Genomic DNA, 23,713 nt, shown 5'->3' with positions numbered 1-23,713 from the left:
CCTAGTTAACGTCCACACAGCCATCTTGATATTTCTCCACCAGGCGTTCATACACTGCCGTCGATCGTAGCTTGACGAATATCCGGTAAGCCCCATTGAGCGATACTCCGTACAGATCTTGATCAGCAGTGCCGTATGTGTCACGAATAATCATAGGTAGAATCACCTGTGCGGATTGAGGTGTAACTACACCCCGCACTAAATCAAAGCAAACAGTGTTGACACGCCTTCTTATATTATGCGCCATCTTGAGAAAATCGAACTGCGCAGGAAGGCCTCTCAACCAGGAGCGTGTGTGCAGCACAACCACACGGCCCGAGAGCGATATGGTCAATAAATTGTAATATTTAGTATGATTTTAACCGAACATCTGTGAATGTGGCTTTTCATGTCCCGCATTTTAATTAAAATAACATTTATGCTGACAGTTATATATACTAAATTTAAGATTTATTTATTATATGTAGTCTTCAGTGTTATTAAAACAGCTAACCAATTCCCCATTCCACCCCTCCCCCCACCTTTCACAGCCACAGCCATGACATTTGTGCCAGTCATGGACAAATATATGTTGGAATGACAGTCACCATTCTTCGTCAGTTACACGAGATGCCATTACTGGTCAAAACCATTATTGAAAAACGCTATAATATTGGAAGTAATATAAATGAAAATGGGTGGATGAATAAAAATACTGGATATTAATCTAGCAGCACAGCTGTTTCCTTGCAGTGATCATTCTTTAAATATACTTAACAATTCGCAAACGGGCGAACTTTTAACAATTATTATTTCTCATTCCACAGCAGGATTCAGATCTGCACACTGTGTATCAGAGTACACAGTGCTTTATCCACTACAGATCTGGGATCTGGTTGATTGGAGTTGCTGGGAGGCAACAACATGCTTTATCCAGCTATAATACATCTGTGTGTTCTTTTCAGAATTTACACGCCTTTGGGAGGTTCTACAATGTCATGTACTGTGTATGATAGTGAAACTACTGCCACGCTGAAAAATTCATATTACAACTTCGAAATCTTTTTTACTACCATCTAGTTAATTGGTGATAGTTTCCTTGCAGTGTCGTTTGGTAACTGTTCCAGGGTTGAGGCACTTTAGTGACTATACATATACATTATTTAGTTATTTTGATATTTTAAATCCTTTATAAAGGGCTAATGCGTCGTAACTTAGCGAACAATAGCGGTTTTTGCATGATCGAAGTAAGAAAACCATAACATGAAAATGTGTTATTGTGGTGTTTCGAGAATTACCAGATAAATATATTCATAATGGACTACTGTACCGACGTTAGATTAAAAACACTTGGTTATGCAAGTGTTTTAAGGGCTCACCTCTAAGAGCTTACCCAGGTTAATTAATTTCTTACACGGCCCTGAACGGGATTAACTTGACTGATCATAAAGAAATCGAAAATATCTACTAATTAACATATTTGATTTCAGGGTGAGTGTGGAGGTGTGGTTGTTTGTAGCAGGACTGGTGCTGGTGGCTTATGTATACTCTCGCTGGCGCCACAGCTACTGGTCGTCCCGTGGTATTCCCACCCCACCTTTTCTACCATTCCTGGGACACATGCATAAGAAGTTATCATTCTTTCAGTCTCGATGGGATTATTACGACGAGGTTAGTACTCACCATTCTATGGTTGTCATCAAGAACTTCTGCAAACATTTTAATGGAAGAATATATCTCATTTTTTTTTTTTTTGTAAATGAAATATATTGTCTTAATCATCAAATACTAAAAATATAATAATTTTCATACATGAAAAGTTTAAAATTCATCTGTATGAGGCCAGAGTATTGTGGTTAAATTGCTCCCATTGTGATTACTGCCTATACTTACAGGTATATCACAAGTACGATGGAGCATCGCTTTGTGGCCTCAATGATTTGTTTCGTCCTGTCCTAATGATTGGTGATCCAGTTCTTCTCAAAGATATTCTTGTTAAAGATTTCGAACATTTTGTTGACCGAGAGATAATTCGGACAGAAAAAGAAAGCACTGCTAACGAAATGCTAACCAGAAAGTCCGGAGATGAGTGGAAGGCACTTCGAGCCATCATGACTCCGACATTCACCTCTGGCAAGATACGTGGGATGTTCCCTCTCGTCTGTGACAAGGCTGACACTCTTGTCTCTTTTACTCTCAAAGAAGCCGCTCAGAAACCTTATGTTGATATGAAGGATATCTTTGGACGGTTTACTATGGACACTATTGCTTCCTGTGCTTTTGGTATTGAATGTAATTCTTATAAAAACGAAGAACCAGAGTTTGCCAAAAGGGCAGCAGCTTTTTTTGAGTTTTCATATATTAAGCTTCTCAAATTTACTCTCTTTACCCTGTACCCAAGGATCAGTAATGTTCTGGGCTTGAAAATTGAGACAGATTCTGTAAATTTCTTCACAAGAGCAGTCAAGGGGGTTATAGCAGCACGGAAGACAGGTCAAAGACGGGAAGATTACCTGGACATTCTCCTGGATGCACAAAGTGGTCATAATTCTCCAACTACTGCCCATGAAAACCACACGAGCATCATTGACTACTCTTCAGTCACTAAAATAGTCAAAACATTCGCCCCTCTCTCTAAGCAAGGTCAGTCTTGATATAAGAGTTTATTTTATCCTATCGATATCGCAATATTCTCCAAATATTAATAAATATTGTATAATAGAAATATCGTCGGGGCAGACTCTGGTAGTTTCAGCATTAAACTAATCATAGGAATAATACACATGGAAAATTTATAAGGGGTTACCCTTATGTACCTCAACATTACAGTCATGGAAATATAAACACACATGCAGTATAATGTGACCCTTTATGACAACGTTTCGCCCACAGTGGGCTTTTTCAAGTCACAAACAGGTCTACCTAGGGTGGAAGGTACGTGAGTATTTATAGGCAGGTTCAGAATGCTGGGTCAAGTGGAGAATGCTACATCTGATGATTTACCGAGTGGGGTTATAGAGTCTAAAATCTTGGGTAGCTTGGAAGGGAGATTGGATGAGTATGTGAGTAGACTTTCTGCAGAAAGTCTACTCACATGAACCCGACTATAAATACTCGCGTACCTTCCACCCCAGGTAGATCTGTTTGTGACTTGAAAAAGCCCACTGTGTGGGCGAAACGTTGTCAATAAAGGATCACATTATACTGCATATGTGTTTATATTTCCATTGTGTAGGTATTTTATATCATTTATTTCCATTACAGTCATACAAGTAATCTCATTGGGAAGCGACAACCATATATTGTTTACAGTAGTTACCCCATGTAGACGTGTGAGAAAACTTAAGCCACCCCTGGTCGCTGCAAGTGGCCCCTTCGATAACCCACACAAGTAAGTAAGTTTATTCAGGTATACACAAATACAGTTACATAGAATTATCATACATAGCAGCATGTGTGTAGAGAACCTAGGATAACCCAAAAAAGTCAGACAGTGACTTATTCTAGACCAGTATTGAAGTGGATAGCACCTACAAGTGCGGCGCTACTAATTAGTTGTGGACTGAATGGATTATATTAAATTGACAGAAGGAAAAGGTGGGGAGGGGTTACACGTGAACATAACGAGACTACCACTTACCAGATTTTCTCTGGTGGCCACTTGATGTAGCTGGATCACCCACAACCTTATCAGATTATAACATACCTAACTGGCCAGTATCAGTTTGACTCGACTCACGAAATCGTAATGACACGATTGGAAACAAACCATACCCCGGCCGGGATTGAACCCGCGGTCAGAGAGTCTCAAAACTAACGTGACGGGCTGGAGTTTTGAGACTCTCTGACTGTGGGTTCAATCCCGGCCGGGGTATGGTTAGTATCAGTTTGCTATAACTAGAAAGGTTACTTAGCTGTGGGTGCTTGATGATCCTTATTTCCTCCATCCACCATCTTATTTCAATGTCCTGCTACACCGATATGGTTCTTATTCCAGCAGGACGAGGTATCCGTTGGTTTGTCCCGGTTTAGGAGCCGTGACTTCGTAAAACCTCCACGATCCCCAGGGCCGGAATCACGAGGTTAACAATGTACTCACTCACTCGGGGAATGGCGGTTCATATCACTTTAACCATTCTTTAACTTAGTGTTATTATCACTGATTACTTCACAGTTCACCACACGACAGTTAGAAGTCGATACATTAAGATTTGAGACCGATGAGTGATGATTAAATCACGGGAATTTTTCCCTGAACACCCTCCATGGCGTTGCGCCGTTTCCTCGCTTGGCGTCCCTCACTATTTACTAATTTTACCACCTGGTTATAGTGGTCCTGCAAATTACGTTCCTTCACTCCTCATTAGGAACAGTTATGACACTTCCTATTATGAAATGGGACCACTAATCACATTTCGACCGTCAGAACCGCCAATTTCCTGGTTCCATGTTAACTAGCACACTCTCCCAGGTCTATTCCCCCAACGAGACTCCCGATGCCCTGTCTCGACCTCCCCTCTGCCCCAGCGCATGCGCAGCTTCTCTGTTGGTTCTCCTTTTCAAAATACACTTTATAGCAACAGTAATGCATTAATCAGGTATATTTACATTATAAAAAATATACAATATAATTTTGGGAAATTATTTTCCACAACACATATGCACTATCATAACATTTCTTGAAGAAATATTAACACCGGTTACTTTTTTATACGTAGAACGGTGATATCACCTGACAGAAATGAATGGGCAGAGTCACGTATTGCATGAGTGGAAAGTGTTAGAATTTGAGTCGTAACTCCCTTGCATGGACCATTTCGCCTACTGCCAGGGAGTAATGTCTATTATGCAAAAGGTCTGATGACCATTGTTTAAAAGTGCTCGAATAATCTCATGCACTATATACACTGATCGTTTTAGCTTCTCTGTACTATAATTGAAGAAGTTACTCGAGGCAAAACGATGCAAAAATTTTGATCAGCGTATTCTCTTCTTTTACTTAACACTTGTCGGCATCACCCTTCCAGTTCCACCCTCCTCCATTTTTATATTCTGTGCTCTTACATCACTTAATGGTAACGTCTTGGTTGGATATCATTATTCTGACAGGAATTCTGCAGATGCTAATTCTCCGATTTTTGTGTGATAGTGCTTATAACTGAAAATAATTGAGGCTTCCAGGCACCAACGTCTGCACCACTCTCTTTGATTAGTTGTTCAGGTCCTTCCCATCTAGTGGTTTGATTACATGTGTTACGATGTTGATTACATGCGTTGTTCATATAATCACAGCCGAAGGCATATATGTGTACCCTAACACGTCGGACCATGGTCCTGGTTGTTTCCCCGGGAAATGATCCTACACCCTGGCCCCGGCTTGTGTAGTGCTGGCTGGTGGATGGTGGTCGTGGAACTGGTTGCTGTTTTCATTTGGCTTCCTATAAGTGTTGGAGAAGTATTGTTGGCCATGCTGTTGACGAGAAAAACTAAATACCTGATGGAAGTTTTCTAATTTGTGTCATTGTTGCTATCTTTGTTGATGTGGAGGGTACACCCTTTACACTCAGAGATGAGGTATGGTGAGACCAGTAGCTTTTTGAAAACGTGCCTATTATATTTACTCCTCTAGAAAGTGTAGGCTGGAGATCCTATGATGGGCCCTAAAGAAGAAACCGATGAGGGCACCCGCTTGGTTCTGGTATCTTGGTGCTAGGAGAAGTGAATGAGGTCATTCTTATTGATGGGCTTACTGTTAGCCTTAAATATAACTGAGTCTCAATGAAGGTCGTCAACAACATCATCATCATTCGGCTTACCATTAAATTCAAGTCAGAAGTAGAGAGGGACAATTGTCTACCTTTATTAGATGTCTTTCTTCACAGGAGTGACAACAGACAGACCATACCACAGGTGGGGTTTGAACCCAAGGTCAGAGAGTCTCAAAACTCCAGACCGTCGCGTTTTGAGACTCTCTGACCACAGGTTCAAACCCCATCCGTAGTATGGCTTGTTTGTAAACGTGTCATTACGATTTCGTGAGTCATGATGACAGACAGACCTTTAAAGTTTACAGGAATCCCACTAATAAGGAGAAACTAATTCACTTACATTTGCACAAAGATAGCAAAATCAAGCTGATTATGTCAGACATAGTCGAAAAAAATCAGTGCTTACAATACTTAATCTCAGAGTGAAGAAGGTGCGCATTCCACATCATTAGAGATACCAACGACAACACATATGAGAGAACTTTTACTAGGAATATAAATACTTCCTGTCAGCGATGTGGCCAGCAACATTTTTCTCGCATTCACAGACAGCCACATGAAAGTAGTAACCGGTTCCATGGATACTACCAGAAACATACTTAAGCTGAAAACAGCGAGCACCGCAAAAAACAGTGCAACTTTGTATAGGATCTCTTGAGAAGGATGTTAGATAATATGAAAAATAACAAGTTCTATGTTAAACAAATATACTTGTAACCGTTACGTTATCACTGCACATGTTTATTATTGTAGCACACATGGAAAGGGGATGGGAAGAAGACTACTCATCACGGAAGTGATTTATCAAAGTCTTGGCAGGAGGTCAGGACCCTGTGAAGGCTACTGCAGTAGTTAACGACATAAATGACCCCTACAGTAGAAGTCCTGCATTTTGTTGTTTGTGGAAGGAAGGGGTAGGGGGAATTATCAATATAATAAAAAAGAAGCGCTAAACCTATAAGGGTCATACAGGGCAGCAGGGCAGGGAAGAGTAGCAAGAGAGAGAGGGATTATTAGTATGTCATGCAGTGCAGCAGGGCAGTGGATAATGCAGGGGTAGAGCGTAGCAAGAGGAAGAGGTAGAAAGGGCTGTGAGAAGTGCTAGAGGCATCATCATCAAAGTTTGTACTGTAAATCAGTCGTTGTCAAAAAGTCAGTGAGAGAGTCTCGGTTAAAGGAGGGTCCATCGGCAAGGAGGGAAGATAGCGTAAGAGCATTAGAACGGTGACAACATCAGAGGTAAATTCTGCGTGCTTGTTGATAGATTGGACAGTCCAATAGAATATGCCTAACAGAAACTGGAACTTGACAATTCTCACAGAGTGGAACAGGGCACCTATCCATGAGATAACCGTGAGTAAGACGAGTGTGTCTGATGTGAAGACGAGAGAGCGTAGTCTATCCTCGATGCTGATAACAAGAAGATGGCCAGAGACCTATACTTGATTTAATAGAATGTAATTTGTTATATAGCAGATCAGATCAACGTTGTTGCCAACGGTTGCAAAGGTGGATAGAAATCACAGCAAAATAATCTGTTAATGGAACAACTCTATATGAAACTGGGAGGTCATGTACTGGTGACCTGTTCATTGCCCTGTACGTCAACATGACCAGAGACCCAACATAAAACAATATCTTTTTGCTTGCTAGAGATATGGCATAACCATAGTTGGATATGAAGAACCAGGGGATGATGTGAATCAGATTTTTGTATAGCCTACAAAGCACTAAGAGAGTCTGAGACTACCACAAATGGAGACAAAAGCATAGATGCAATACGAATAAGTGCTGCAAGAATTGCTTACAATTCATTTATTAGCCGAGGCTAATAAATGCCCTCGTACAATGCTGTCTAGAAATGTTGTTATCCACTTCTTTTTTGTGCATAATATTACAATTTAGCATGAGTGCAGTATCTGAGAGATAAATTGCAAACCCCAAATAAATTGTGCTTACCAGACCTAACGAAGCCCCCATCCGAATTGGTGACACAAGTAATAAGATTAATGGCGTATTGTGAACTATAGGAACTAACCTTGCTAATAAAATTCCAAACTCTATTGTTCAGGTTAGTGATTACCTCAGTGACAGTTATCAAGGCTCCCTCCACCTGCCCTCAACAAGTTCTACAGAAAAATCTTCAATAATAAATGCACTAAAAATAAAGCAGACAATAAAGCAAGTATATCCCCATTCATATATAAGGAACCTGCCCATTTGCTATCACTTATCATTGTAACCCTGTTTAGTAAAATGTCTTTAAACCAAAACTTTTCCCAATATACTTAAGCAAGCACTTGCTGTCATCTCCTTCCAGATCACTCCCTACAACACCCATCTAACACAAACACCCACTCGAAAGTTCACAGGCTTATTCTGGGGTACAATGGGTTAGCCAAGAAGGCTGAGAACCAGGGGTCTGGTGGACAAACCTGGGAAGGAAGATTGGAGGCAGAGCTCAAAGAAAAGGAGGAAGACTGGGGAAGGAAAGTAGAAAAACTTGGCAGGAAAATGGAGAAGAGAACAGCTGCAGAGAGCAGGAAGTGGGAGCAACAAGCCACAGTGGCAGAAGCTAAGATAAAGTGCTTAGAAGTGGAACTTAGGAACCTAAAACAGCTTAAAGAGAAAAATGACAGTACAGACATAACATCCGGAGGTTCTGCATCAGGCACAGACAAGGGGCCTGGAGGGAGCATAGATGCTATACTGTATACAAGGACCCTATCAGACCCACATGGGGCAAAGCTAAAGGCGAGGAGCACACTAGGAACAAATGAGTGGTCAGAAGGCAATGAAGAGGCTATAACATATGCAGAGATTCTAACAGACACCTGCAGGGGCCAGGAACAGCTGAGCAGCAAAGACAGTCCACTGAGCATAGGGGCCTCAGCCAGGGAAGGGATTGAAGGAACACTCCAATGGAAGGAACTAAAACACCTCAGAGCATGCAATGGGAGACACAATGGGAGGACGAAAGGGCGAGATCAGTTTTTGTCTACGGGCTCCAGGAAGTTGAAGGAGAAGCCTATGATGAAAGGAAAAGGAGGAGAAAACATGTGATTGAAGGTATCATGAAAGAAATAGGCGAGGGTGGCATGGCCCAGGAGGCAAATTTTCGAAGAATTGGGTGGTTTACAAGGGGATGGAAACGGCCTCTAAAAGTAATTTTCAAGGCAGAATCAACTCGAACCATGACTGCAGGAGAAAGCACGACTGAGAGACAAGCAAGAGTACTAGAGTGTGTATGTCAATCGAGACAGAACACAGGAGGAAAGGATGATACTGAAAGAGAGAGTACAAAAACGAAAGGAGGAATGAGAGAAAATGACAAAGATGAGAAGAACCCAGACACAGGTGGAAGAGTAAACATACCCACCAGAAACACACGCAAAAGGACTCCAACTGCAACAACCCCAAAGCAACTAAATAATCTAAACCGACACTCACACACTGATTCCTCTGTCACCACCCACACACCACAGACCCCACCCCTACAGCATCCCCCTATGGGAACTCTGCCTCCACACCCACCACAACCCCCCGTAGGCTCCCGCTGGGGCTCCCAATCCCCCAACCCCAATCTTCTCCCAGGATCACAGTTTTAGAAAAGAAGTTGAAGGTTTGGTACATGAACGTGGATGGAATAACAAATAAATATGAGGAGTGGCATGAAAGAATCAATGAGAAGTCCCCAGACATCACAGCAGTCACAGAAACGAAACTCACTGAGACAATAACAGATGCAATCTTCCCACTAGGATATCAGATCCTGAGAAAAGATAGAAGGAGCAGAGGGGAAGGAAGGGGTTGCACTGCTCGTAAAAAACCGATGGAGATTTGAGGAAATGGAAGGCATGGACGAGATTGGGGAACATAAGGTAGCCATTGCAGTGATGTATAATCCACCACAGAACTGCAGGAGGCCGAGAGGAATATGAAGAGAGCAGCAGAGCAATGGTGGACACACTGGCCGAGGTGGCAAGAAGAGCTCACTCGAGAAGAGCAAACTTACTGGTTATGGGAAATTTCAACCACTGGGAGATCGACTGGGAAAACCTGGAGCCACAAGGGGGTCGGGAAACATGGAGAGCCAAGACGCTAGATGTTGCACTGGAAAACCTCATACATCAACATTTTAAGGCGCTACCATAGAGAGAGGGGAGGATGAACAAGCAAAACTGGACCTTGTGTTCACCCTGAGCAGTTCAGACATTAACGACATCACATATGAGAGACCCCTTGGAGCTAGTAATCACATGGTTCTGTGTTTTGAATACATAGTAGAGTTACAAGTCGAGAGAATAACAGGAGTTGAATGGGAAAAGCCAAACTATGAAAGTGGGGACTACACAGGTATGAGGAACTTCTGTGGGAGGTTCAGTGGGACAGAGAATTGGCAGGAAATTCAGTAAATGAATTGATGGAATAAGTAACAACAAAATGCAAGGAGCCAGAGGAAAGGTTTGTTCCCACGGGCAATAGAAATAATGGGAAGACCAAATCGGGTCTTTGGTTTACCCGAAGGTGTAGGCAGGCAAAAACTAAGTGCACCAGAGAATGGAAAAGGTACAGGAGGCAAAGGACCCAGGAACAGTACGGGTGGGAGGCCCAGCAACAGTACGAAAACGACATAGCATCGAAAGTCAAGCATGACCTGAAACTGCTGTATAGCCACATTAGGAGGAAGACAACAATCAAAGACCAGGTGATCAGGCTAATGAAAGAAGGTGAGGAACTCACCAGACACGATCAAGATGAGATTTAAGGAAGTATTTACAGTGAAGACAGGAAGGACCCTGGGTGGACAGAAAAGAGGGGGACACCAGCAAGGAATATACCAACACATGTTGGATGACACACACAACTGAGGAGGAGGTGAAGAAGCTGCTAAGGGACGTTGATACCTCAAAGGCAATGGGACCAGAGAACATTATCCCGTGGGTCCTTAGAGAGGGAGTAGAAATGCTGTGTATGCCACTAATCACAATCTTCAACACATCCCTTGAAACTGGGCAACTACCTGAGGTATGGAAGACTGCAAATGTAGTGCCCATATTTAAAAAAAGGAGACAGAAAAGAGGCACTAAACTAAAGACCAGTGTCACTGACGTGTATAGTATGCAAAGTCATGGAGAAGATTATCAGGAGAGTGGTGGAGCACCTGGAACGGAACAAGAGTATAAACGCCAACCAGCACGGCTTTATGAAAGGCAAATCCTGTGTCACAAACCTACTAGAGTTTTATGATAAAGTAACAGAAGACACGATATGGGTGGCTTGATTGCATCTTCTTGGACTGCAAGAAGGCTTTCGAGACAATTCCTGGCAGGAGATTAGTGCAGAAGCTAGAGGATCAGGCACATATAACAGGAAGGGCATTGTAATGGATCAGAGAATATCTGACAGGGTGGCAACAACGAGTCATGGTACGTGATGAGGAATCACAGTGGGCACCTGTGACGAGCGGGTTCCCACAGGGGTCGGTCCTAGGACCAGTGCTATTTCTGGTGTATGTGAATGACATGATGGAAGGGTTACACTCAGAAGTGTCCCTGTTCGCAGATGATGTGAAGTTAATGAGGAGAATTAAAACACATGAGAATCAGGTAGGACTTCAAAGAGACCTGGACAGGATGGACACCTGGTCCAGCAACTGGATTCTCGAATTTAACCCCGCCAAATGCATATTCATGAAGATCGGGGAAGGGCAAAGAAGACCGCGGACGAAGTATACGCTAGGTTGCCAAAGACTGCAAACCTCGCTCAAGGAGACAGATCTTGGGGCGAGTATAACACCGAGCACGTCTCGGGAAGCACACATCAACCAGATAACTGCTGCAGGATATGGGTGCCTGGCAAACCTGAGAATAGCGTTCCGATACCTTAGAAAGGAATCGTTCAAGACACTGTACACCGTGTACGTCAGGTCCATACTGGAGTACGCAGCACCTGTTTGGAACTAACACTTGAGGAAGCACGTAAAGAAATTAGAGAAATTGCAAAGGTATGCAACAAGGTTAGTTCCAGAGCTAAAGGGAATGTCCTTCGAAGAAAGATTAAGGGAAATCGGCCTGACGACACTGGAGGACAGGAGGGTCAGGGGAGACATGATAACAACATACAAAATACTGCGTGGAATAGACAAGGTGGACAGAGACAGGATGTTCCAGAGATGGGACACAGAAACAAGGGGTCACAATTGGAAGATGAAGACCCAGATGAGTCAAAGGGATGTTAGGAAGTATTTCTTTAGTCATAGAGTAGTCAGGAAGTGGAATAGTCTAGCAAGTGAGGTAGTGGAGGCAGGAACCATACATAGCTTTAAGATAAGGTATGATAAAGCTCATGGAGCAGAGAGAGGACCCAGTAGCTCTTAGTGAAGAGGCGGGGCCAGGAACTGAGTCTCGACCCCTGCAGCCAAAATTAGGTGAGTACATTGCTGGAGATCTAACTAAAATGAAAACCCATATACCAGTCTCTAACTTGCCATTATTGTTCAAAATCGGTGAAAAAATGTAAAAACGATTCTAAGCATTTTATTACTAAACAGAACATTTTTAACCTCTGCCAGTTCGGCTTTATGCTAAATAAAAGCACTAATGTTCTCATATAGATGCTTAACTCTGCCTATTGAGCTCTAGATGATAATGAGTATCCAGTTTACCTTTTATGTGATCGAAGAAAAACTTTTGACATCGCAAGCAACACAACATTTTGCTGGTAAAACTGGAGCATCATGGAGCCAGAGAGGATGATCTCACTTACATAAAATCATACGTCATCAACTTATGTTAGTATGTGACAATAACATTTCATTAACCCAAGCTATCAGCATATAGCTGTCTCAGGGTTGCGTCTTTGTTATTCCTCATGCGTCTGTGACCTACTAAATACCTCTCAGGAACCTAACACAGTCGTCTTTGCAGGTAACACATTAGTCATATCTAATCCAGGTCCTGCTGTCTTCAGCAACACTGTCAACGAGGAGTTCGTAAAGATTTGTTCGACAACCAACAAACTTACGCTCGGTATTGACAAAATCTAAATGATCGGAAATAAAGCTAAAAATAAATAATTCAAATACAGATCGGAAAGACGAGAGGAAAGTTTTAAGGAAACACCTTGACTTCAACCTGAAATATAACACTGGCAAACGTGTTAAGAAAATTTCTAGAACTGTTAGCATTCTATAAATAAAAAAAAAAAATACGGCACATTGTTCCACAAAATTATTCTCTGTTTTACACCCAGTCTGTTCCTACCTTACTTATGGAATCTGTGCTTCGGGAACTACTACAGCAAATGATTTGCAACCCAGTGTTACGCAGCATAAATCAACTATTATAATCACTCGGTCAGCTTCCAGGCAACACTCACCCCCACCATTCAAATGTTTTAACTTACTCAACATTTAATAAATCCTCATGGAACAAATGTTGTCAATCCAAGAATTATGTCTTCTCTTTAATTAACCACATGCTTGATTCATCTTATATAGGAACCCCAAACAAATAAAGGGGCCCAGAAATTTTGAACTTCCTTGCAGAAGATGCAAAAAGTGTCCCACCAGTCATTTGTCTCAAAAATATAATTAAAAAGCACCTCCTAAATCTTATCCAAATCTAATTTAGATTATGTTAGGTCCAAATTTATCTATTGCAACACTGTTTATTTACATGTTAGCATTCATACCGAGCTTATCACTAATATAGTTCAACAAATGTAATAACCAAATATATGTTGTTTAGAATTCACCACTACTGGTGTTCAACTAGATTGTTACTTGACATCTCAAAATGTATTAAATTATAAACCAAATAGTTAAATGAGAAAGTAAAAAATTATGAAGTATTCTAATTAAATAATTTTCATTTGTTAAACGTTAATTTTAAGATTGACCGAAATCTTCGGCATAACAAGAGTCTGAAAACTAGTGTAAAAATGTCAATTAACTGGTGTTGTAGTTATTGTTATTTTGATGTTATGATTCATCGGTCACAATTTGCCTATAATAGTTGTATTGCGCATCTTTCACTTCAGATGATTTTAAACTCTACTTATGTATATATGCTGGTAGAATTAACGACAATATGTAAAGTAAAAGGACACAAGTGCAACTAAGGTGACATTTTATTGTGGTAACGTTTCGCTCTCCAGGAGTTTGACAAAACTCCTGGAGAGCGAAACTCTACTTACCTTGAATTTCAAGTCAGTTAAATTAAGATCTGACTTGCCGAGATTTTACTGCCACATTTATTTATTCTCCGAACTTACATTTATTCTCTGAGATCAAACAATGTTAGTGAATAAATAAAACTAAATTAAAGTAGATAAATCAGACAATTAGGTGTCATTATGTTACAGTTCTGACGGACGAAACAATTGTGGCTCAGTGTGTGTTGTTTCTTATCGCTGGTTATGACACTACAGCCTCCACTCTAGCCGTCTTGTCTTTCCTCCTGGCCAAGCATCCCATTCACCAGCAACGTCTCCGTCAGGAGTTGCTGCAGATAATTCAAGAGGAAGGTGATATTACATACCAGGGCATCATGGATGCAAAGTTTCTCAACGCTTGTGTAATGGGTGAGTAAATATCTCTAAGTTGTTGTTTGTGATCACTTCCAAATGTTAAGTGAAAATTACAGAACCGGTAGGGTTCGATCCCATGGCAAGGGAGTCGTAAAACTTGCAGGCCAGTGTGTTATACACTAGACCGAACTGGTCTAATAAGATTTATCCAACTATGTATATTTCTTTACACCATAGTTAGCATGGGTCCCAGTGCTGGTGGAAATGATATTGGGAAGGGTAGGAGAGAAGAGCTGCTAGATAAGTACAGGTCAGCTATAGATTTCATTAAGTCTAAGGGAGGGATCCCAATCATATGTAGCATCTTGCCTAGAAGGGGAGTAGGAAATGAATGGTTGTCTAGGGCAATTGGTGTAAATTGCTGGCTAGACAGATACTGCAAGGAACTTGCAATCCCATTCATTGACAACTGGAACAACTTTTATGGCAAACATGATATGTATGCAAGGGATGGGGTACATCTCTCTGGGGCTGGGGTGGTAGCACTTGCAGACTCGATTGAGAAGGCCATTGGTGAAATGCCTATGATTTTAAACTGATGGAAGATAGAGGTATGGGTGTGTGTGGGAAACAAGAAGGTTGCAACACTTGGGTTGGAAACAGTAAATGTATAAAAGGCATTCAGCATGAAGTTATAAATAAAGACAATAGATCAGGTCAGCAAACAAAGGGGGACAGCAGAGGGCAGCAAGGGACTAGCTCCCTTAAGATTTACTTTACTAATAGCAGGAGTGTAAGAAATAAGATAGATGAGCTAAGATTAATTGCAAGTGCAGGAAACATAGATATTATTGCTATAACAGAGACTGGCTCAATCTGAAAGATAGAGAGATGCCCTCTGAATGTCACATACAAGGCTATAAATTATTCCACACTGACAGGGTCAACAGGAAAGGTGGTGGAGTAGCGATGTATGTCAAAGACAATTTAAATTGTTGTGTTAGACAAGATATTAAATTAGAAGCGTCAGCCACTGAATTTGTTTGGTTACAGCTTCTCGAGGGCCGAGAAAAACTAATTTTGGGTGTGATTTACAGGGCCCTAAATCTTGATAGGGAGTGCAGTAAACTTCTATGGGACGAAATTCGTAAGGCATCTACATACGAAAATGTTGTGCTAATGGGAGATTTCAACTATAGACAGATTGACTGGAGCAATTTGACAGGAAATTTAGAGTCAGGTGACTTTCTTGATACGATCCAGGATTGTTTTTTAAAACAGTTTGTGACAGAGCCAACTAGGGGAAATAACCTCCTTGACTTGGTTCTTGCCAGTAGGGAAACACTAATTAATAATCTTGAGGTTAATGATGAGCTTGGGGAAAGTGATCACAAATCACTCAGTTTTAATATATCATGGAATTCCCCTAATAATGGCAATCAAGTCTCCGTCCCTGACTTTCGCTTGGCTGATTTCATAGGACTGAAAAATTACTTAGGTGGGCTGAACTGGAATGACCTGACCAAGGGTCAGGTAGGTGGTGATGGTTGCCGATATGATGCTTTCCAGGGCATAGTTCTAGCTGCTCAGTCAAATTATGTTCCAAATAGGGAAATCAGATCAAACAAAAATGATCCTAAATGGATGAACAATAGATTAAAATATCTGATTGGTCAAAAGAGAGGCATATATAGGCAAATCAAAAGAGGAGAGGGGCAATTAAGAAATCGATATATTCAGTTAAAGAGAGAAATAAAAAAGGGAATTAGAAAAGCAAAAAGAGATTATGAGGTTAAAGTTGCAAGAGAATCGAAGACTAACCCAAAAGGATTCTTTCAGGTATACAGAAGTAAGATCAGGGACAAGATAGGCCCACTCAAAAGTTCCTCGGGTCAGCTCACTGACAGTGATAAGGAAATGTGTAGAATTTTTAACACATACTTCCTCTCAGTTTTTACACAGGAGGATACCAGCGATATTCCAGTAATGATAAATTATGTAGAACAGGACGATAATAAACTGTGCACGATTAGGGTCACAAGTGACATGGTCCTTAGGCAAATAGATAAATTAAAACCTAACAAATCCCCAGGCCCTGATGAACTGTATGCAAGGGTTCTAAAGGAATGTAAAGAGGAGCTTAGCACACCTTTGGCTAATCTTTTCAACATATCACTACAAACTGGCATGGTGCCAGATAAGTGGAAAATGGCAAATGTGATACCTATTTTCAAAACAGGTGACAGGTCCTTAGCTTCGAACTATAGACCAATAAGCCTAACCTCCATAGTGGGAAAATTTATGGAATCAATAATTGCCGAGGCAGTTCGTAGCCACCTTGAAAAGCATAAATTAATCAACGAATCTCAGCATGGTTTTACAAAGGGGCGTTCCTGCCTTACGAATTTATTAACTTTTTTCACTAAGGTATTTGAGGAGGTAGATCATGGTAATGAATATGATATTGCGTATATGGACTTCAGTAAGGCTTTTGACAGGGTCCCACATCAGAGACTATTGAGGAAAATTAAAGCACATGGAATAGGAGGAGAAATTTTTTCCTGGATAGAGGCATGGTTGACAAATAGGCAGCAGAGAGTTTGCATAAATGGGGAGAAATCAGAGTGGGGAAGCGTCACGAGCGGTGTTCCACAGGGGTCAGTGTTGGGCCCCCTGCTGTTCACAATCTACATAAACGACATAGATGAGGGCATAAAGAGCGACATCGGCAAGTTTGCCGATGACACCAAAATAGGCCGTCGAATTCATTCTGACGAGGACATTCGAGCACTCCAGGAAGATTTGAATAGACTGATGCAGTGGTCGGAGAAGTGGCAGATGCAGTTTAATATAGACAAATGCAAAGTTCTAAATGTTGGACAGGACAATAACCATGCCACATATAAACTAAATAATGTAGATCTTAATATTACGGATTGCGAAAAAGATTTAGGAGTTCTGGTTAGCAGTAATCTGAAACCAAGACAACAGTGCATAAGTGTTCGCAATAAAGCTAATAGAATCCTTGGCTTCATATCAAGAAGCATAAATAATAGGAGTCCTCAGGTTGTTCTTCAACTCTATACATCCTTGGTTAGGCCTCATTTAGATTATGCTGCACAGTTTTGGTCACCGTATTACAGAATGGATATAAATTCTCTGGAAAATGTACAAAGGAGGATGACAAAGTTGATCCCATGTATCAGAAACCTTCCCTATGAGGATAGACTAAGGGCCCTGAAACTGCACTCTCTAGAAAGACGTAGAATTAGGGGGGATATGATTAAGGTGTATAAATGGAAGACAGGAATAAATAAAGGGGATGTAAATAGTGTGCTGAAAATATCTAGCCTAGACAGGACTCGCAGCAATGGTTTTAAGTTGGAAAGATTCAGATTCAGGAAGGATATAGGAAAGTACTGGTTTGGTAATAGAGTTGTGGATGAGTGGAACAAACTCCCAAGTACAGTTATAGAGGCCAGAACGTTGTGTAGCTTTAAAAATAGGTTGGATAAATACATGAGTAGATGTGGGTGGGTGTGAGTTAGACCTGATAGCTTGTGCTACCAGGTCGGTTGCCGTGTTCCTCCCTTAAGTCAATGTGACCTGACCTGACTAGGTTGGGTGCATTGGCTTAAGCCGGTAGGAGACTTGGACCTGCCTCGCATGGGCCAGTAGGCCATCTGCAGTGTTCCTTCGTTCTTATGTTCTTATGTTCTTAAGACGAATCTCACACCAGTATTACTGTGGCTGTTCTAGTTCAAGTCTCCTCACAGCCACTATCATGAGTCACAAAACCATAATAACACAATTGCAAGTAAATCACGATTTTACGATTTCGTGAATCACATTTTAATGTTTAGTACATTAAGATTTTTGTCACAGAAAATGTTTATATTTGTCAAACTGGAGATGGTACTATGTTTCATCTTGTTCAAAATTAATGACAGATGTCTAAAGGTTCAGGAGCTCTATCAGACCGTCAAAGAATATTCGATAAGGCTGGTTCCTCTTCATGGAAATTAAAAGATAAAAATCAATGATAGCATAAGATAAAGCTATTTTATTAATATGTAAAACTAGTAAAGAATTTAAAGCACTTAAACATGATATTAATCCTACTTGAAGCAAAGAAATGAAAAATGAAATATGTAAATAGTGACTCAAAGCTAATATGTACACAATACGTAGTGTGGAATAGTGTTGTACCGATGTTCTGCGCACGTAGCTCTGAATCATGGTTTGGAATGTGGAAAAAGACACTTATGTACAGTTCAGGACATTTATTAAAGGAAACGTTTCGCCACGAGTGGCTTCTTCAGTTATTGGCTTCTTTCTGAGAGCCTACAGAATTTCCAGTCCGCAGTTCCTCGAAGAAGAATGTACATACATCACCAACTCTTTTAGTTCACTACACTTTCCCCTACACTTCATACGTGACTGCAGGAAACGTGCAACACGTATCCTCAGCAAGACCAACACCTATCAAATTGAAGAAAAGCCTCCAAGTTACATCGTTTTACCGGTCAGCAACGTTGCCACTAATGTTTCAAAAATGTTTGACAGAAACTGGCTAAAATATCTACCAGCTCTTCAACTACTATTAGGAACCTGATACAAAAACCCAAGCATGATTCTGGCACAAGTGCAGGAATCTACACTATACCATGTGGGGGGTGTGACAAAGTATATGTAGGGGAAACAGCCAGAACTCTGGACATTAGGATAGCAGAACACAAAAATGCTTGCAGAAATGATGACCGCAAAAACGCATGTGTTCAACATAGAGACGATGTTGGACACCTCATGAAATTCAATGAAGCTAAACTAGTTATTAAAGAAGACGACTTAAGACGGAGAAAATGCATTGAAGCTGCACTAATTTCTGTCAGTAACACTATAAAGCAAAAATCCGGTAGTTACAGTATTTCTAAATTACTAAGCAAGAGGATATTACCCATCCTGGGAACTGGTGTTACTTGATGCCAGCAGGTCCCTCTCTAGCCTCACCTCCTTAGTTCCATTACTACTACTACTACTACTACTACTACTACTACTACCACCTCTACCCACGCATCACCTCACCTGACTCCCGCCACTATATATATGTGTGTTTTCTTAGTTTTCTCTGTATTAGGACTGAAGAAGCCACTCGTGGCGAAACGTTTCCTTTAATAAATGTCCTGAACTGTACATAAGTGTCTTTTTCCACATCTTGTCGGTATCACCATACCATTTCCTCATGGTTTGGAATGCTGAGCCGTTGATGATTTGAAGAGGGGGGGGGGAGAGTCACAGGTGGACGTGACTGTTGACACACTGAGTAGACAGTGACCCCCAACAGGTGTAGAGATTTTGACGAACAGTGGTACTGGGATCCTTGACCACCACAACTCTTGTTAAACAGTTGAGTCGCCAGTCGAGAACCACCATGAAACGTTGGTGGGGTTATAAGTGGGGAACGGCTGCTAGAATGGTGTGTAGCTGACTGAGAGTCAGTTACAAATAGAAAGGGGACCAGTGTAGGTACAGATGCCAGATTGAATGCATTATTATAATAATGGGGGAACACTAAACCAAAGATTGAATGTAAGATCTGTTTAAGATCAGTGCTGCCCCTTTTATCTCACCTGTCGGACGACCCAAACCGACAAATCAAGGCTATTTTAAAGAAAAATTGCATACCAATCGAGAAATGATTCACGTGATAGGCGTACCGCCTTTAAGCCAAATTAACCCAAACACATAAATTAAACAGGAGTGGCATAAATACTTTCAAATCTGATGGGAGCCGAAAGTCATGTGACTGATAACCAGTCAGAGGGACACACGTCACCTTCCATCGGGTGGAGATGGGGGGGGGGTGCAGCGGAAACAATCTCCACAGCTAACAGAACAAACATACTGCCCAAGAAACTACCACCACCATCATTCAATCATATTTCCACCACTCCTCAGAATGTCTTATGATAATTTTTCATTTATGCTTCTTAGAAAATTAATTTTACAATGAAAAAATTGTAATCAAAACATTGTCTTATGAATATCATGATTCAGCTCTACATTACCTCTTTTATTTTGTTCTATTTGGAAAATTAATCAGATATAACAGTAATATTTTTTTTTACATCATCCAGGGACTTGTATGTTATAGGAGAAGAAATGCTTATTTTCTGTTCCTCTGCCTAATACAGATACTGAGTGCATACCGTTCAGTATTAGTATTCTTCAATGAAATTTAACTTCATATACAAATATTGTACATAGGTAGGTACACACATACAATGGTGCTGCTTATGAGCAATAAAGAAAAAATGGCCACCACTCAGTCCACTGAGTAACTACAATTCTCCGCCTAGACAGCGGCTTGGATGGACCTGCTGTCAGCTCTTCCAACCTCTCCGAGTGGTTTGTCCATGAGTATAATGGCCGCGGGATTGAGGAAACGTGTAAACACCGTCAGAATTTAACTGCTGAAGGGAGCTGTAACTACTGATGTGGTAAATATACTACTACCCACCATCATTAGAGATACATACGGAATAGGAGACGAGGATCTCTGCAGTGTTGCAATGAATAGGACTAAACAATTGTGTGTCAAGTTGCTATTTGCTCAAGTGTATGACAATGTGGTTGACAAATTTCAAGACATCGTGATGGGGGTGAATACTGATGTCAAAGTACGCCTGGTGGATGTATCCAAACGATACACTTCAGTGAAACTATGTAATGTTCCCTTTGAGGCAACCGAAGACGACTTACGGCAAGTGTTCCATCGTTTTGGTAGGATACATGTGGCGCATGAGGGGACGTACTTTCTCAAAATGTCTCTGAAGTACCCTGTGCTATCCTACGTAGTCCTGCCAGATTTTGGAATGCATGAAATGGTATCCTATGCAGGACAACGACAGACCTGTAGGATTTGCGAGGGGTATGGACACATGGCTATGGCGTGTCCTTGTACGACGGAACGCCAGAGTATGATCAAGACGGATCGCATGGAGACAGACAGAGCATCACAGCCATGGGGCATGGCCCGCAGTCCTGAAGACAGTGCGGCCAAAGACGCTGGGGAAGAGGGTAATGATGTGGTGGATGCGGCTGACCTTGAGAAGAAAACGACAGAAGAACGCATTACAGTGTCGAAAGCTACGGTTTAGGCACGGACGGAGACCAGGAAAGCACAGCTGGAAGCATTGGAAAATATGTTAAAGGAAATAGCAGGGCACTGGCTAGAATTCAGGTTAACGGTTGACCCCTACCTATGGGTAGGGTTATGCGACAGGGCTGTCCATTGTCTCAGATGCTCTTCGCATGTGTGCAGGACCCTTTCTATAGGATGGTGAGAGAGAGAATTTTTGGCAGTAGAATGAATGTGAGTAGGAGAGTTTATCCAGTGATTGTGGTATACGTAGATGACACAACGTTATACGTGAACGAGCACACAAACCTTCTTGCACTGGAAGGGGTAGTTGGAAAGTTTGGGAAGGCGTCAGGTATGGAAGAATGTAGATAAATCTAAGACATTGGGTCTTGGTGAGAGGGAACACCGTAGGGACTGGAGTTGCTTGGGGTTCAACTGCAGCAACACGCCTAAAGCCAGTAATAACCCAACAAAAAGCCACAGTAAGAATAATCACTAAATCTCATCCCTGGCAACACCCCCCCCCCACTCTTCATAGATCTAAACTTACTCCCTGTTCAGAACATCCACACTTACTACTATGCAATCTATATCTACAGAACCTTAAATTCTAATATTAACCTTAACCTAAAATGCTTTCTTGATAGTTGTGACAGGATCCACAGGCGTAACACCAGACACAAACATCTCTCTGACATTCCCCGTGTTCGACTAAACCTTTACAAAAATACAATGTATTTTAAAGGACCTAAAATCTGGAACACCCTACCTGAAAACTCTAGAACTGCAGACACATTCATCACTTTCAAAACTACAGTTAGAAAACATCTTATCTCCCTGATCCACCCCAACAACTAACTGCATGATAACCATCTGGTGGTTCAAAATTACACTCACTCACCCACTGACTATAAACCCAGAAATGCTAATCTTAATTTTAAAATAATAAATCCTAACTAGTCATAAGTTTGCCTAAGATACTCCAATATAGACACTTTGTATTGTGCCAAAACAAAAGCATTCACATTGCTAAACTCACAAATTATGATGTAGTCACTTAGCCTTAATACCATAATCTGTAAGGATTTAGTGTTAAAAACTAATCTTAAGTCTTCTCGAAATGCCTAGCCAGGCTAGGTGTCCTATTGGCCCCCTGTGTAATTAGTATTTTATAACATGTAAACCACACAATACCCAAAACCTGTAAACTCCACATTGTAACCCTTATAGAGAATAAACTTGAATTGAATTGAATTGAATTGAATTAATGACGAGTGTAGAGCGATCATTAAAGATCTGTGTGTTTGTGCATTCGGGTGATAGAGAGGAGGCGAGGGTGACAAATTCGGGGGGAGTAGAGAACAGCATTGTTAACCGATTACAAGGACGCCGGCCTTATCACTTAACATTTGTGAAGAGAGCCATTACTGTAAACACCCTCATACTTACCTGGCACAGGAGATACCGTGATCACGAAGGCAGTTTTCCCAGGGCGAGGCTCACCATTGCACTCCGGTGGTGCTGACCCCTGTGATTAACCCAAATGTGGTTAACTCGAGTGCGAAATTTTTGTTAGCAGGGGACTGTGTTAAGAACATAAGAACATAAGAACGAAGGAACACTGCAGAAGGCCTACTGGCCCATGCGAGGCAGGTCCAAGTCTCCTACCGGCTTAAGCCAATGCACCCAACCTAGTCAGGTCAGGTCACATTGACTTAAGGGAGGAACACGGCAACCGACCTGGTAGCACAAGCTATCAGGTCTAACTCACACCCACCCACATCCACTCATGTATTTATCCAACCTATTTTTAAAGCTACACAACGTTCTGGCCTCTATAACGGTACTTGGGAGTTTGTTCCACTCATCCACAACTCTATTACCAAACCAGTACTTTCCTATATCCTTCCTGAATCTGAATTTTTCCAACTTAAAACCATTGCTGCGAGTCCTGTCTAGGCTAGATATTTTCAGCACACTATTTACATCCCCTTTATTTATTCCTGTCTTCCATTTATACACCTCAATCATATCCCCCCTAATTCTACGTTTTTCTAGAGAGTGCAGATTCAGGGCCCTTAGTCTATCCTCATAGGGAAGGTTTCTGATACATGGGATCAACTTTGTCATCCTCCTTTGTACATTTTCCAGAGAATTTATATCCATTCTGTAATAAGGTGACCAAAACTGTGCAGCATAATCTAAATGAGGCCTAACCAAGGATGTATAGAGTTGAAGAACAACCTGAGGACTCCTATTATTTATGCTTCTTGATATGAAGCCAAGGATT

The 23,713-nt window shown here is 41.3% G+C and overlaps 1 protein-coding gene and 1 pseudogene across 1 annotated transcript; both read left to right on the top strand.

The window, feature by feature from the left end:
* Window positions 1-326: 326 nt before the first annotated feature.
* LOC128700051 (cytochrome P450 3A21) lies at window positions 327-21,439 on the top strand. Its single transcript, XM_070081556.1, has 5 exons — window positions 327-340; window positions 1,431-1,650; window positions 1,875-2,622; window positions 14,115-14,333; window positions 20,928-21,439. Exons 1-5 carry the CDS (start codon window positions 327-329, stop codon window positions 21,437-21,439), a joined length of 1,713 nt encoding a protein of 570 aa, XP_069937657.1.
* A 1,425-nt stretch (window positions 21,440-22,864) lies between these two features.
* Window positions 22,865-23,010, top strand: LOC128704291 (U1 spliceosomal RNA; annotated as a pseudogene).
* The last annotated feature ends 703 nt before the right edge of the window (window positions 23,011-23,713 follow it).

This window comes from Cherax quadricarinatus, unplaced genomic scaffold, assembly GCF_038502225.1.
Source record: "Cherax quadricarinatus isolate ZL_2023a unplaced genomic scaffold, ASM3850222v1 Contig3096, whole genome shotgun sequence".
Classification (NCBI taxonomy): Eukaryota; Metazoa; Arthropoda; class Malacostraca; order Decapoda; family Parastacidae; genus Cherax; species Cherax quadricarinatus.
The sequence above is the reverse complement of the archived record's forward strand: the minus strand, read 5'-3'. Positions and strand labels throughout refer to the sequence as shown.